This window comes from Dysidea avara, chromosome 13 (assembly GCF_963678975.1).
Source record: "Dysidea avara chromosome 13, odDysAvar1.4, whole genome shotgun sequence".
Lineage (NCBI taxonomy): Eukaryota > Metazoa > Porifera > Demospongiae > Dictyoceratida > Dysideidae > Dysidea > Dysidea avara.
The window spans coordinates 18,302,470-18,318,973 of record NC_089284.1 but is presented as its reverse complement, the minus strand read 5'-3'; the positions used below and the strand labels follow the sequence as shown (position 1 = coordinate 18,318,973).

Here is a 16,504-nt window from a genome sequence, read left to right as displayed (position 1 = left end):
TCTTATTGTTGTTGTGTGTATTGTTTAGTTGATAGAAGAAGAGCAAGCTAGTAAGAAGTCATCACTGGACAGTCTTGATCCACTATTAGCTGATGTAGTGTCAGGTAGTTCAACTGATAATCCATTGAAACAACAACTTGAGGAGAAGAATGAAGATGTTAAGAAGAGATGGCAACAACTTGCTAACACAATAGAGGACAAACAGGAAGCTCTCACAGAGGTACTACGACTGGCAGAGAAGTACAAAGAAGACAAATCAAAAGTTAAGCAATGGATGAAAGAGGCTAACTCCAAATTGAATGAACTGGGACCACCACCATCCAACCCACAAGAAGCAGAAAAGGAGCTCAACAAGATAAAGGTCAATACATATAACATGTAATATTGACTGTACACTATTCCATTAGGTAATGAAAGATGAATATGAGGAGATGTGGCCAACACACACCACATGTTGTGACACAGCAAACACACTTGCAACAAACACAACTGATCCAACAGTAACTGAAGCTCTTAACACTTCAACACAACAACAACAACAAGAATGGCAACAACTGGGAGACCAGCTGACTGAGGCAGATAACAAATTTGGAAGTGCTTTAGGTAGAGCACATGATCTTGATAGACGTGTTACTGAAGTATCTGATTGGTTAAATGAAACACTGTCCAAGTTTAACAGTTTGGATCCTTGTGCTGCCAGAGTATATTTGATTGATGATCAGATCAGTGAAGCTAAGGTGTGTGTATGTGGTAATTGTGTGATGTGTGTTGATTATATGTACTATCAGGCCATACTGGAGGAGATCACTTCCAAAGGTGACTCCATTGAAGTTATACAGAATATTGGACAGGAAGTGATGTCACAATGTAGTCCTCTAGACAAGGATGATATTCAACAGAAACTGAAGGAGATCACAACCAACTTTGCTGATGTTGAAGACATAGCCAAACTAAGGATAAAGGATCTTAATGAGGAGAGGGTGAAGGCTGAGGATTATGAGAAACAAGGAGCAGAGTTGGATGACTGGTTAAAGGGCAAAGAAGCCATTGTTGAACAATGGGAGGAGTTTGCTATTGACAGTGCCACATTATTACAGCAGATAGAGAAGATCATGGTAGGCTGTGTATGTACTATTAGACTAGTACACAGTATCTGTCTGTGGAATCATCCACCAAACATGACTACCAGTTCAGTGTAGTTATTGAGCAGCACAATACTTCCAACATATTCAAACTGTATGTCAAATAACTTTTGTCTCTAAAGTTAACTGCACTTGAAGAGTACAGTTATCTTTAAATGACTTTTTTTTTGTTTATTAGGATCTTGAAGAGGAGATAAACAACAATGATCAGACAATGAGTGACTTAACTAAATTTAGAGACAAACTACTTGAAGAACATAGGAAGGTGGATATGGCTGACAAGGGATCACCAGTTGACCTGCATAAGAGACTAGGTGAGCAGGAGGCAGTTGATGGTAGTAGAAAACTTTTGGAAAGATTTGAAGACCTGAAACATAACACAAATCATCAGCTGAAAGGAGCACAAGACTTGTTGCAACGGGTACAAGATTATGAAACAGCTCTAGGTAGCTTTGGTGACTGGTTGAGTGAAGAGATACAAACTGTTAATTTGATTGAGTCATTTGCTTGTACCCCTGAAGGCATCAATGCTGAGTTAGCTAAAGCAAAGGTAACTTAATGTCCTTCCTGACAGTGTATTATTTTCTATTAATAGCAAACCGATGATCTTGTTGAAATTAAAGAAAAGGAACTAGAGCAGTTGTGTTCAACTGGTACAGCACTGATAGCAGCTTGTAAGGTTGAGGATAGCAAGACTGAAGCTGAAAGGAAATTATCAGAGACCAACACTCGTTGGGGTGACTTACTGAAGGCTCTGGATGATAAAAAAGAGTCATTGTTAGCTAAACAGAAAGAAGTTGACCACTACAATAACCTGCTGAACCAATTTTCTGGCTGGATGGATGGTGTAGAGAAGAAACTGGATGAACCTGTTGACCTTGTTGGTGATCCTCATAAAATAGCTGACAGACTGGAACAAATGAAGGTAATCTCCACATCCGTAGGTAGTACACACATTACTGATAGTGTTCCAGTGAAGAAGGCACATAATATGTCATGTGCCTTGCATTTACTACCAGTATGAGGGTCCTTATACAGCAGGCATGCATAGTGCCAGTGTGCAGCTAGGTACGTATGTAGTAGTGACCGTACTAATCAGCATTAGAACAATTGAATTAACATGTGTGTTATCAACAGTCATACAGAACTTTTGGTAGCCTATTTACCTCCTTTAAACTGAAGGTATATACACTGATAAAAATTGGCCTATCAGCCCATAGTAGTTATGGTCTTATGTTCTTGTGTTAGCTAAGTGTTGTTATACTGTATACCAGGAGCTATCACAAGAGATATCTGATCACAAGTCAGAACTGGACACAGTGGTACATGCTGGGAAAGTGGCTGAATACACAGGACCAGCTGAAGATGCTGACTCTCAACCCAATCGACCACAATCTGCTTACTCTGCTGCAATAAAATGTTATGAAGATGCTCAACTGGCTTGTCAGGAACACATCCAGCAACTAGAGGAGACACTTAACAAGATCAGTGAAGTCAGAGATGACATTAATCAGTTGATAGTGTCACTGAATGACTGCCAGTCAAAGATTAAGAATGTTGGTCAGTTTAGAGTTATGCCAGATGATGCTAAGGAAAAACTAGAATCTGCTCAGGTAGGATACAATAGTACTATGGTCTTTTTCAGAACCATTAATAATAAATAAATAAATAGAGATTCTACATGAAGTTTTCCACTTTCTGCCAAAAAAAATCAATCAAAAACCATCCTCACCTTTCCTTCATGACAACTTTGCAGCACTGGTGGTATAATCAAGCCATAGCATGCCCAAAGAGAAAGACTTTGCAGAATTTTAATTTTTTATTTAACTAAATTTTCTAATGGCTAACTGACTGTAGTCTTCATCAAAGCGATGGTAAATATTATGGGCTTGATTTCTTCAGTCTTGGGACCAAATGTATGTTTTTTGCTAACATGGACTGTCCCATTTCTTTTCCACTGCCACAAAGGTGCATGTTGATTTGTAGATAGTACACAATTGGCTATATCATACAGTACGATAGTATCATACAGTACAATAGTTAGTAGGCATGGCCCATGAAAATAATATCACAGCCTCACTTTTCCCTAACAACAATAATAGAGTATTGGTTAGGCAAAACTAAGCCAAAAAAGCCTTCAGATCGGCCTGAAATGGTTTCAACAAGTTGCTATGGAATTTTTAAAAACATGTATATTTAATGGAATTTTCTAGTGACTGACTGACTGAGTAACTGACTGATGCCTTCAGACAAGCATAACTTGATAACTGCTAACACTACGGGCTTGATTTTTTCACTGTTCAATGTTGCTTCAGCCTGAGAGGTGCCTTTTGGCATACCACAGTACATACAATGCATTCCTCATGGACTTACCACTGTCCTCCTTTGTGTCCCATTCATCTTTGCTGACAGCAAAAAGTGTTGATTTGGCAGTAGCACGTGATGGCTTCCCTTCGTAATGGAAATTGTTCGTATTTTTCATAGTGGCTACTTTGATTGCAGAGGTGCTTTCGAACAGTTCTTGATTCGTAATATTGTGTAATGGGTTGAACATAGCTGACAATGAAGCGTAATGGATATTTCAATTTTCAGATGGTAATATTTATTTGGAAATTTGTGATTTTTGCATAACTCCGTAATTTTTAATTCCATGATACTATCCGCCATTTTGGATGTGTTGTGGTGTTGTAGCATGTAGTTGTTTTGTAGTGTCTTGTAGCGGTGGTTTTGTTTAGACTGCTAAATGGATTGTAAGGAGTATGGATTAGTGAATTACTTTGTATAACCAATGAAGTTCTCCGAGTGTGCCTCAGCATTGCCAAAATTAGTGAAGGCACGCTGCACAGAGAAACCTGTTGGCATTAAGTGTAATGTTGACCTTTGCATCGATAAAACTTTCAGTTGTGGATCTCTACCAGCGGTAGGCTACACTAATATATACAATTATCTCATATGTAGCAGTAATGACCCTCCTTGTGATGGTAAACCAGCTAACGTGTTCAAAAGCTTAGATGCCTCAGAATGGTGTTTGCAGGGGGATGGATGAGCACGTTATGGACTAAGACATTGGCAAGTACTGTAGTTATAAAAGGGGAAGTGAAGGACTATCTGAAGTGTGTAACCATGTTGGTGCTGTGTTGTACAACTGCATGCATGAAGCAGCACAACCACAATCATGTACATCATTGCCTAATTAGTGGCTGCCTGCAGTTCCACCAGTTCCCATGAAGGAAGCGAGTCTTTCCCTACCCAAAATAGACCACTGCAAGTCAATGATTCAGCAACCAAAATCATTTAAGCATAGCGTAAAGGATACTTCCGATCTAGAGCAGAGAGAACTAACGGAGAGATTTTTATGCAAGAATTACCAATAAGCTTGGTTACCACCCTAACATTCTGTCCATCCACCATAAGTTTAATGACCCATTTGTACCAGTGTCACAGAAAGTACAGCTTCCACCAACAATCACATCACTGTTTGATCCATCTAAGATGAAGCTATCAGATGAAGTATTACTGACAGCAGCAAAGATTGTGAAGCATTCTTATAGAGTTGTCGACAAAGATTGTGAAACATTAGAGGAAGCTACGTACAAGGCAGCAGGCAAGATGCAAATTATGGGAAGTGCACAGAGCAGGTAGAGTGACTGCTAGCAATCTGAAAGCTGCAATACGTACGGATGTGAACAACCCATCCAAATTGTTGATTAAGAAAATATGTTATCCTGAGGCCTGCAAGTTTGTTAGTACAGCAACTGTGTGGGGTTGCCAGCATGAAGTAGATGCAGTTCAAGACTTTCTGGATAAGTTTTATCTAGATAATTAGATGTGAAGTTTGACAGTTGTGGTCTGTTTATTAATTCAAAATATCCATTTATGGGTGCGAGCCCAGATGGTATATTTTTCATGTGCTTGCCATGGAAGAAACTTGATGGAAGGTAAATGTTCGACTCCATACAACTGTAGCAAGCAGCTGTTTTCAGAACTAAAAGAGAGCAAAAGCTTCCTGCCTTAATCGTGTTGAAGAAAATTTTCAGTTGGGCAGGTCTCACTCTTACTATTACCAAGTACATAGTGTTAACTGAACATTTGTGAAGTGAACAAATGCTACTTTTTGATGAAATGTATGTGGAAGAAGTTTAAGGAGATAGTGAGCTATTTACCACTTTGTTACCTGCAGTAGATGAGTTCTTGATCAAAGCTGTTTTACCTGAGGTAATTGCTCATCGGTTTACTAGGTGGCAAAGACTGAACTGTCAGCTAGTAAAACTATCAACATGCCTGAACCTGGTGAAGATCCGAACTCCAGTTCCAACAATGGTGTAGATGGAAATGATTCTACCAATGACAACATCATTGAGAAATACTGTGTATGCAATGGCACAGATGATGGTAGACGCATGATATTGTGTGAAAATGAGCAGTGCAGTAGTCTGTGGTCCTTGACTTCATTTTGAGGGCTTAAATATTACCAGAAAGCCCTAAGGAAGATGGCTTTGTCCTGACTGTCGTGTTAAAAAGTGATATATTATAGTATGCTTGTAGATGATTTAATATTATTTAACTTATTAATTACAGGTACTATTGATTCACACTATGGATACACACTCTTGCAATTTCTCTTGAATCTAACACTTCCTTTGCAGAAAGCTGGCTCTAGTAAATGCTGGCAACACTGCTTCAGCACGATATTCTGCAAGTAGGTCTCTTATATTGAAGCCCCTGTCTGCCAGAACCACATCTCCAGGCAAATGGTGACTTAATATGCCACTCTCCTTTGTAATTGCCTTGTCTGAAACATGACCACCCCATGCTTTAGACACAAATGAGATGGTACCTTGTGGTGTTATGCCAATTAGGTATTTTACTGTGTCGTGGGACTTATAATTAGACCATGTCTGGGACCTTGCCAATAAATTAGTTGCTCTTTCGATGAAGACTTCTGTGCAATCAATGATTACAACTGTCTTTTGAAATGTCCCACAAAAACATTCTGGTAGGGTCTTTCGAACTTTCTCTCTGCTTGGCCATTGAATTAAAAGCTTAAGAGCTACATACAGAATTTGGAGCCATTTGTGAATAGTACTTGAAATGACACTTTCACACACACCAAAACGATATGCCAAATTAGTGTTCTTCAAATTAAGTCTAAGTTTTACCATGGTAATTAGAAATTCTGTAAAATTATCTAGTTTTCTGTTCCCATGTGGTCTATTGGATGGTAGCACTTTCAATGCCAACTCAAAGACCATACTGAGGATTGAAAAATTTGGTAGTCCTGTATAAAACAAAACATTGTCATCATTCTCTTTTAATGATTCTCACATCAAAAGATCTTTCTTCAACTCCTCTAGGTCACTTTTTACCATTTCTGCTTCTTTCCTTGTTTGCTCTTTTTCTTTCATCTCCTTTTCTGCTTCTCTCCTTGCTTGCTCTGCTTCTCTCCTTGCTTGCTCTGCTTCTCTCCTTGCTTGCTCTGCTTCTCTCCTTGCTTGCTCTGCTTCTCTCCTTGCTTGCTCTGCTTCTCTCCTTGCTTGCTCTGCTTCTCTCCTTGCTTGCTCTGCTTCTCTCCTTGCTTGCTCTGCTTCTCTCCTTGCTTGCTCTGCTTCTCTCCTTGCTTGCTCTGCTTCTCTCCTTGCTTGCTCTGCTTCTCTCCTTGCTTGCTCTGCTTCTCTCCTTGCTTGCTCTGCTTCTCTCCTTGCTTGCTCTGCTTCTTTTCTCATTTTATCTGCTTCACTTCTGGCCTCCTCCACTTCTTTCTCAGCTTGTTTCAACCTTTTTTCTCAAATTCTTTAAATTCCATTCTTAAGTCATTTGCATTTCTAGCAAAAAACTTAAAAGATTTCTCTTCTTCCTGTTTTTCAACAACATTCAACAAAAATCTCATAGTATTGTTAACTGCAGCCTTGATTTTACGATCCTCAGCAGTGGATTGGTTAGTAAACAGCTGCAGCTTGCATTCTTTTTTTTTCCCGCTTAGTTATTTGCTGCTCATAGATTTCTACCTTCTCATACTGCTTAGCTATCTAATCTGCCGGAGTATAAGGTAGCAGTGATGTCACAAAATCTGAATGGTAAATGTTTTCAAGGGGCTTTCCTGTGGAACACACATCACAATTACATAACTGTACTTTGTCACTGATAATCACATGATTAATTACAATTATGTTTACCATGATAATTAGCACTGCAGGATATGTTATACATTGAATAACGCAGTAACTTACCTCTAACAAAGTGGGAACCACAAATTCTGTTGAATTCTGTTGCAAACCATCCTTCTCGCTGAATAGCTGCTTCCCATCACTTATGTTTCTCCTTCAATCTCTCATCATTGCTGGCCGAAACTATACTGACATTCACCTTGCACGTTGTCACAACCAGGTACTGCACAAGTTATAGGCATTGTTGAAACAAAACCACCACTAGAACAACTACACGCTACAAGACTACAATACATCCAAAATAGCAGATAGTATCACAGAATTAAAAATTACGGAATAATGTGCAAATTGCAAATTCCCCGGGGCCCGTGGCACCATTTTTTTCTTTTGATGCAGTATGCGTGAGTTCACCAGTCTCTATTTACCAAAAAATTTAACAAACAAGTACACAGGAATTTTCAACTAGAGTAGGGAGTCTAGGGACCATAGCACATCAATAAAAGTACTGAAACAAGCTGGAGTAGTCCACGATATTAAATCACAGTAAAACAATAAGAAGTGTTATATCCCTACTGTGCTCAAGATACCTTAATAGAAATGCACAGTAGGGATATAACTAACACTTCTTTTACTGTGATTTAATATCATGGACTTGTTTCAGTACTTTTTATCGATGTGCTATGGTCCCTACTATAGTTGAAAATTCAATTTTTTTGTGTACTTGTTCGTTAACGTTTTGTGAAATAAATTATTATGACTGGTGAACCCACACATACAGTTACTGCATCAAAGAAAGAAAGAAATGGTACCATGTGCCCCAGCTATCAATTATTGTGATAAGTGAAGTATCCATTACACTTCATTGTCAGCTATGTTCAACCTGTTACACAGCAGTATGAATCAAGAACTGTTCAAAAAGCACCTCTGCAATCAAAGTAGCCACTATGAAAAATATGGATGATTTCCGTTATGAAGGGAACCATCACACGTTACCGCCAAATCGACACTTTTCATTGTCAGCAAAGATGAATGAGGACACAAAGGAGGACAACTGGTAAGTCCATAAAGAATGCATTGTATGTACTTCAGTATGCCAAAAGGCATGTGTCCGGCTAAAACAACGTCGAACAGTGAAAAAATCAAGCCCGTAGCCTTATAGCTGTTATCGAGTTACACTTGTCTGAAGGCATCAGTCAGTCAGTCAGTCACTCACTCACTCAAAATTCCATTTAATAATTTTAAAAAATCATAGCAACTTGTTGAAGGTGTTTGATATGAAGGCTTGTTTGGGCTTAGTTTTACCTAGCCAATACTGCTTCATCACTGTCAGAGAAAACTGAGGCTGGTTTTTGGGTGATGTTTATTCATGGGCCACACCCAAACCTTTGTGATCCCTACTACACAGTACTATCATACTGTATGTTCAAATTTAAAATTATAATATTTCCAGTTGACACTATTTTTGTGTGTTGTATAGATATTGGATGCAGAGGTTGGAAGGTTACAGACCACCATCAAGGAGAAACAGGCAACAGGTCAACTATTTGCCACAACTCCAACTGTAACAGAAGAGAATGTTGATTATCATCCCCCAGAACAGACTGACAAGTCATTAGAAGAGCTACTTAAACAATTAACAAAACTCAACTCAACTGTAAAACAGCTATCTACTGAAAACCTTACTAATATTCAGGACAGACTGGAGAAGGCAAGGAAGTTTGAAGAGGATTACCATGATGTCAGTAAGTGGTTCAGAACCCAACAAGAAGAGATGTCCAATATAGGACCAGAAGGCATCAAGAACCAACTAGCTCTTCATCAGGTAACATTTATACCATTATAACATGTGTAGTGAGTGTGGCTTAACTGTTGTGTGTAGGAGTTCCAAGATATGATAGAAGGCAAGAAACCTGAGATTGTTAAACTAAAGAGTTTAGCTGAAGAACTGAAGGAAGGTGTTCCTGATATTGATGAGAACTACCTCAATGAACAGTTAGCAGATCTGGACAGTACAGTAGCTATACTGGCCAAGAGTTGTGCTAAACATCAACAAGAACTGGAGGATGGTCTCCAACGATCAAACAACTTCTATGCTAAACTAGAAGAAGCAATGGCCAATGTAAAGCAGAAGAAAGAAGAGTTAGCTAAGATCTCACCAGCTGGATTGGATATTTCTTCAGTGAAAAGCAAACTAGATGAATTAAATGTAAGCATTTGTTGTAATCAAAGAAATACCATAGCTATTCAGAGAATTATTTACTACAAGTTGTTAGTACTTTGATCTCTAATTTATGGTATACCAAGGAAACATAAACAGTAAGGAGTAACCAAGGGTAACACAAGTAGACAACACATTTCACTGTTAAGAACCTTGCATATGCACTAACTTTCAATAGACATGTAGGGAACCCTCATGGGACAATTTGTTTGCCTGTATGTGTAATGTTTTACATCATAAATTATTTAAGCAACGGAATTGTTTCTTGCATGATGGTATATTGCAGTATAAACATCACCGCAACCAATTTGATTTTCAACAGCCTCCTTGAAAGATCTCTATAGTCTAAATTAATAATCATATTTGTTCATCAGGTATTCCAAAAGTCACTAGATGGGGTCAGCTCACAAGTGTCAGAGGTGATGATGTCGGGACAACAATTAAAGGATAGTCGTTTTGATAAAGATGATGATGAACTGGACCAGCAACTGAAAGAACTGGCTACTCTCTGGAGCCAACTAAACTCTGACCTCCAACAAAGGATACAATATCTACAAGGAATACTACTAAGACTTGGTATGATCTGTGATGAGTATTTATTATAGGAATTGAGTATTTCTTATTATAAGGTCAATTCCATGATGACCTAAGGCAATTACTAACATGGATGGTCAACTTAAACAATCAATTGAAAACATCTCCAGCCCCTGGTGTAGAGCCTCCAGCAATAGAGAACAATATCACACAATTACTAGTAAGGGTGATACCATGAGCAAATAATGGAGAATAAAGTATCTAATTCACAAATGAGCCTGTTAAGTCCATAGTACTATAGTATGTTCATGTTGAGCTGAATCCTCAAAAACATTTAATAACTCACAGATGCAGTTATACACGATCTTGAAATTTGGCTCATTTGTAGTACTGCTTGACCCGCTAAAAATATTTCAAAATCTTGTTGTTCAAATGTTTTACATAATATTTACGGCCAATCAAAATTTTCACAATACATTTCCTATGGGGAAGCCATATAACTACAGTGTCCATTATAGCCCTTTCCCGAACTTGTAATGGATCCAAACTGTACGTATCTGTTGTTGACACCTTTGCTGTGTTACCAATAATCATCTGGTTGGTTGAGATGTTAAATCTTTTGAGAAAAATCCACTTTTAATTTTTAGCTGTTTTTCAGGATTCAGCTCAACGTGAACATACTATAGTTGTCCCTGTATGACCATATTTTGCCTAAATTCATTTCAAAGAAGCAGGTGTCAAAGGGTGAAAAGGTGATACTGATAAGGTGATCTATTATTTACTCTTGGTGATACTGTTGGCAATCATTGTTTATGTATGCCATTTTAATACAAGTAAAAGGAAAAAATTAAGACTGATTATGTAGTGAAATAACAGAGGTTGCCTACACCTGAAGATGTAATAGTGGACATTAAATCCATACTTCAGCAGTCTATACTACGACTGAAGTAGGGATTTAATGTCCACTGGTTATATTATCTTCAGGTGTAGGTGACCTCCCTACTTTTTATTTCTATGAGCCCTAATCAAACTTTTTTTACTGTTTGAAGTTTACATACAATGTCAACATCCACAATTACAATCAGATACACTTTCTAAAAAAACTGAAAAAGGGACAACACACTTATGAAGTCCATTTCCAGGGAAGCATCTGATGACCTGTAAGATATGGAACAGCTTCCCTGGATACAAATTGGCCACCGATCTTAATGAAGAAAAAGATGGGGTACAGCAAAGCCATGCCAAAGTGCTGCTATATGATTAAGACATTGCGTTGTGAGAGGACTCAGCAAGCCAGTGATAAAAAGGTGGTTACTTCCAGCCTTTCCCATGCTCCAGTTGTTCCAAATACCAATGGAGTAAAAGAAGCTCATGAACGTGGTCACCACACTCCTCATATCAATCATCAGGTAAACCCAGCAGCTGATCGTTCCATGAGTAAATGCTTTATGATCGAAACTGTCTTGACAGTATTTGTAAAACAATCACAATCTGGTCCAACAGAAGAAAGATGCTGCCATCAGGACAATAGTTTCAAAAGTGATAACATTACCTGCAAACCATGCCTGAGAGACATCAGGCACCATTGTGCAGAGATGCCTAATCAAAGGCTACAGCATACATGGCCATTGCTAGGGGGTTGTAGCTTCAGTTGAATTCACCTGCAACAAAGAGATGAACAGGTGCACCATAAATATTGTACAGGGTGGTAGAAAATGATGGACAAAGAGCTGAGATATTGTGAAGTGCAGCCTGGAGCACTCTAAGCCTCAATGGTGCCAGGCTTGTTGTTTTAGCCTGAATGCATGTCCCAACTATCAATTACCAAAATAGTGACGTGGCCAATACACTTCATTTCAGCTATGTTCACTCCATTACACAGCGTTACAAACAAAGACCACTACAAGAAGGACATCTGTAATCAATCTAGTCACAATGGAAAACTTGGGCGATTCCCATTACAAACATAGTATGAACCATAATAGTGTGCTCCATTGGTGTACTCTGCTACCAGGGAATGGGTCATGGAGCCACTGTATTTTACAAGTGTCTAGCAAGTTTATTATCTGACAAATGGAAGGAACCATATGCTACTGCACTGGGTTGGTTGAGATGTCCTTTTGTTCAGCCATACAATGCATCAGAGCTAGGGGCTCCAAGGCCATCACATAACATAAAATGGGCTTATATAGTACAATCAGAAATTCAGTTTTCTGATTTTTATTTGTTTGCTGATGATAAATAAATGAAAAATAATGTGGCACTACTGAAAATTGACACTTTTCCCTGTCAGCAAAGATGAATGGGACACAAAAGAGGACACTGGTAAGTCCATGAAGTACGTACTGCGGTATGCCAAAAGTACCTGTCAGGCTGAAACAACATCAAACAGTGAAAAAATCAAGCCCATAGCCTTAGCCATTTAATATCAAGTTTATTTAGTTTTTATATTGCTTTACAACACCAGTTGCAAGATTACAGAATTAAAATAGTTATGTACAGAAATAGTGTGGTGGTGTTGAGGGTCAGATGGAAACATGTGCCAACTGCCCATTACGCTTGTCTGAAAACATCAGTCCATCAGACTGTCAGGCAGTTGCTGAGTTAGAAAGTAAGATTTTTGCAGGGGAGACTGCCCTTGGCTAGCCAAAATTATCCTTCTTGGAGTGGGGCTGAAAACTGTGATAAAGATTGCAAGGAATAGTCACTACTAATAGCCCTGTAGAACTATCTACAACATTTTTGATCGACAAAAATTTATCATTATTGCTTGATTTCACCTGAAAAAGGGCCTTGATTGCTTGATAATTTAACTTGATCGCCACTTTCAAGGACTTCTTGATTGCTTGATTAAGTAACCCTTGATCACTTGATTTGAATTTGATCCTGGTCACAGATGTGTCTACAAGCATAGAGTATATATTTCCTAATATATAATCTATGCTACAAGTGACTATACCCCTTGGATCAATATACTCTAATAGAATGCTTAAATACCCTAATAGAGCAGCCGAGTCAAAGTGCTAGCGCTTCATTAGAATGTGTTCTAAAAGGTAGTCTAAAAACAAACAAACAAACTAAAAAGTTGGGAACTGGACCACTGAACTCTTAATTTGAGAGTTGTTAACTTGTTATATTACCACTGTAACAAAGCATTTCTGGTTGTCTAAAGGCTGTTTTGTAATGCTTATATAAATGCTGTATGTTTATTAACTGTGTAGTCAACACTGAGCTGAAAACTTTGTCAAAAGAGATTAATTGCAAATAGCCTGTTTTAAAAACTTTCACTAAAAAAAGTTGATGTTTTAGTTCAAATGCTTCAAATTTGTACCTATACATGCTAAAATAGTAAAAGCTTCTGGGGGGCTGTACCCCCACACCCCCATGCTGCCAGAGATTCTATACTTAGGTCACCCCCCTCACATTAACTACTTTCTCCACCACTGGTTATACCTACCAAGGTACCACAAAAGTATTGGTTTAGTGGCCAGAAAAGCCCAAATCTTCATGATCCCTAATATAGAGTACTATCGTACTGTATGATATTAGCATAGCGAGTTGGATGGCATGTCATTAGGGTCAATAGGCAGTGATCAGTTAATGGTGATTAAGATACCCATTACTATTAACACTTGTTATCATTGCAGATAATGACTGAAGAATTATCCTCTCATCAACCAGAACTAGTTACACTGTTCAAAGATGTTGATGATCTGATGGCAAAGACCAGTGATACAACATCAGATAAATTACGTCAGTACAAGGAGGACACAGAGAAACGTTGGGCAGGACTTGATGAAGTCATGACTGAGAGGAGAGGACAGTTAGACAGAGCTCTGGAGAAAGCTAAAGAGTTTCAGGTAGTGTTTCAACAAGAGACACTTTGGCTGAATAGTGCTGATGATCGGTTGAATGCTGACTGGAGTCCTCGTGGACTAGTCGAGAAATGTAAAAAGGAAGTTGACCAACACAAGGTGAGTAGTAACTGAAAAGATGAGATGTAGTGTTATCCCAACTGTGTTCAGGAGTTTGTGGTAGAAGTGAAGAATCACGATGAGCCAATCAAAGCACTGAAACCATTGGGGGAGGGGCTGAAGCCACAGGGCAGTAAAGAAGAACAGAAAATGGTGGACACTTGGTTGAAGGGATTACAAAGAGATTATGGTGGACTGGACAATACAGTGACCGAGAAAGGAGATCAACTAGAGGCTGCTTTAGAGGAAGCAGAACAGTTTGAAACGTAATTACACAAGATAGTTTGTCTTGTGTTGTGTTAGTTTAATGGCTTGTCCTTGTAGATGTTACACATCTATATCAGAATGGGTGGATGCTGCCAGGAGGGCACAAGAAGAGGCTGAACCAACAAGATCTGAACTAGATGCTGTACAAGATCAACTGGAGACTCATAAGGTACTAATAATACTCTAATAGAACAGTCAGCAACTAGTAAACACTACAGGCTACACTGAAGGAGGTGTCAGCTAAAGAGAAGGAACTCAGTGTGGTAGTGACACAAGGACAGTCACTGAGTGACAAGTGTGTAGAAGAGGATAGTGAGGTGATATTACAATGGTTGGATCAGTTACATAACAAGTGGGATCATCTCAATACTCTACTGACTCAGAGGAAGGTACTGCTGTGGTATTATTTGCCAATACTATATACTGTGACATTTAGACACAACTGGAAGTAGCATTGTTAACACTGGGCCAGTTTCAACAAGCCTTTGATGAATTGTGGGTGTGGCTCAGTACCATCCATGCACAACTACAAGATCCTGATCCAGTCACTGGAAAAATTGAAGAAGTTACCTCTCTAATGTCCAAACATAGTGTAAGATGAGTGCTTGTATCTAATAGTAAATGTGTACACACATTAAGTGCTAGCTACTGTCTCCACTCACAGGGTCTACAAAAGCAACTGCAGATAAAGCAGTCCACCTACAAGACAGTAGTGGAGGTTGGTAAGCAACTGCTGTCACAAAATACTGGAGAGGATGAAGAGTCGTTTAAGAGGAAACTTGAAGACCTTGAGCAAATGTGGAGTGGCATTTGTCAGTTGTCAGATAAGAGGCAACAAAAACTAGAGAGGAGTCAAGTAGAACTCAGTAAGATGGTTCATGGTTCATGAACATACTGATACACAATAATCATTCTACAGGACAATTCAACGTGTCCATGCAGTTTCTACAGAACTGGTTTGGTGGTATAACTATTGCTCTAGGCCATCCAGTGTATGGTGACAAGAAAACAGTAGAGAATCTGATTACTTTCCAGCAAGTAAGAAACTATCAAATCACACTACATAGTTTAAGTCATGGAAAGATGTTGTAGGGAGAGCAGATAAACGTTTCATTAATAAAAGCGTTCCACTAACCATAACCTCCAGTTACTCTACCTCCCCATAAACCATATAGATCATGTACTAATTTGCTATAAAATTTCTTTATGCTTTAATTATAGTAGGTTTATGTTCATTTGAGCCCTTGTTTGAGCTAGCTGCCCAAACACTGTAAACACCAAGTGTTTATCAAAAAAGTCCACTGATAGGATCAAGAACAAGTGAGTAGGTAAAAACCAGTGGACCTGGGAATGGAGTACCCAGGACCAACTTTTCTTGATATTAAAGCTAAAAAAAATCCTTTTATTTGTACTAGTCTACTCTATCGCTCTCAATCACAAAGCACTACATGGTGCTGATCAATTAGAAATTTTAAGTGTCATATAAGCACCTGCTCGAAAAGGGTCTTGACTCTGGTCTTTTGCTGGCAGCTTGTTAGCATTGGCTACCAGCTTTATGCTTCATGTTAAGCATGGGGCTACCACCTCACTGAAGCAGCTACTCCCCTAAACCGAGTTGGTTTCTGCTTGCTTGGCAGACAACGTGGTGGATTAATGTAAAGAGGCACTCATATGTCTCTTATTGGTATGCACTTAGACAGAAAAATGGTATACTTATGGATAGAGGTGGACGATAGCAAAATTTTCACAAGACGATCAATAGTAATGAATATATCATGATAATGATATGTATCACGATAGCATCTAAATGACAGATCAGTGGTTAGCTGCTTGTACAATTGGGAATTTTGTAAACAAACTTGCTAATTTATACATTGTTTACACCTATTCATTACTCCTTCTTGTGAAAAGGCAAGAATATGGTTCATGAATAGTAGTCATTTAGAAGTGTTACATCCATCATGATAGTGTAGAGGCTAAATATCACAATACGATTTGAAAATTAATATCATGATACTCGAAGTTGTGGATCTGTGAATATAACCTACAGAGTTAGGAAGAATGTACATAAACTTAACAAAGTATGCATAAATATCAGTCAGGGTCCTGGCTCCACTGTTTTTACCTACTTGTGAGTTACGAGGCTTTAAAAATATTCCATTCAATTAGTATGGACACTTTAGGTACACAAACATGTTTATAACA

General features: G+C 38.6%; 1 protein-coding gene across 1 annotated transcript in view; it reads left to right on the top strand.

The window, feature by feature from the left end:
• Positions 1–16,504, top strand: part of LOC136242465 (microtubule-actin cross-linking factor 1-like) — a 109,755-nt gene that overhangs the window by 88,537 nt on the left and 4,714 nt on the right. Inside the window, exons 57-73 of the mRNA XM_066033890.1 lie at positions 29–361; positions 408–737; positions 789–1,115; positions 1,321–1,692; positions 1,738–2,067; positions 2,417–2,755; positions 8,784–9,128; positions 9,186–9,512; positions 9,899–10,100; positions 10,154–10,278; positions 13,706–14,032; positions 14,084–14,298; positions 14,357–14,468; positions 14,518–14,688; positions 14,736–14,891; positions 14,964–15,165; positions 15,219–15,337. Of these exons, the coding sequence (XP_065889962.1) occupies positions 29–361; positions 408–737; positions 789–1,115; positions 1,321–1,692; positions 1,738–2,067; positions 2,417–2,755; positions 8,784–9,128; positions 9,186–9,512; positions 9,899–10,100; positions 10,154–10,278; positions 13,706–14,032; positions 14,084–14,298; positions 14,357–14,468; positions 14,518–14,688; positions 14,736–14,891; positions 14,964–15,165; positions 15,219–15,337 (4,332 nt within the window). The remainder of the gene's footprint in view (positions 1–28; positions 362–407; positions 738–788; positions 1,116–1,320; positions 1,693–1,737; positions 2,068–2,416; positions 2,756–8,783; positions 9,129–9,185; positions 9,513–9,898; positions 10,101–10,153; positions 10,279–13,705; positions 14,033–14,083; positions 14,299–14,356; positions 14,469–14,517; positions 14,689–14,735; positions 14,892–14,963; positions 15,166–15,218; positions 15,338–16,504) is intronic.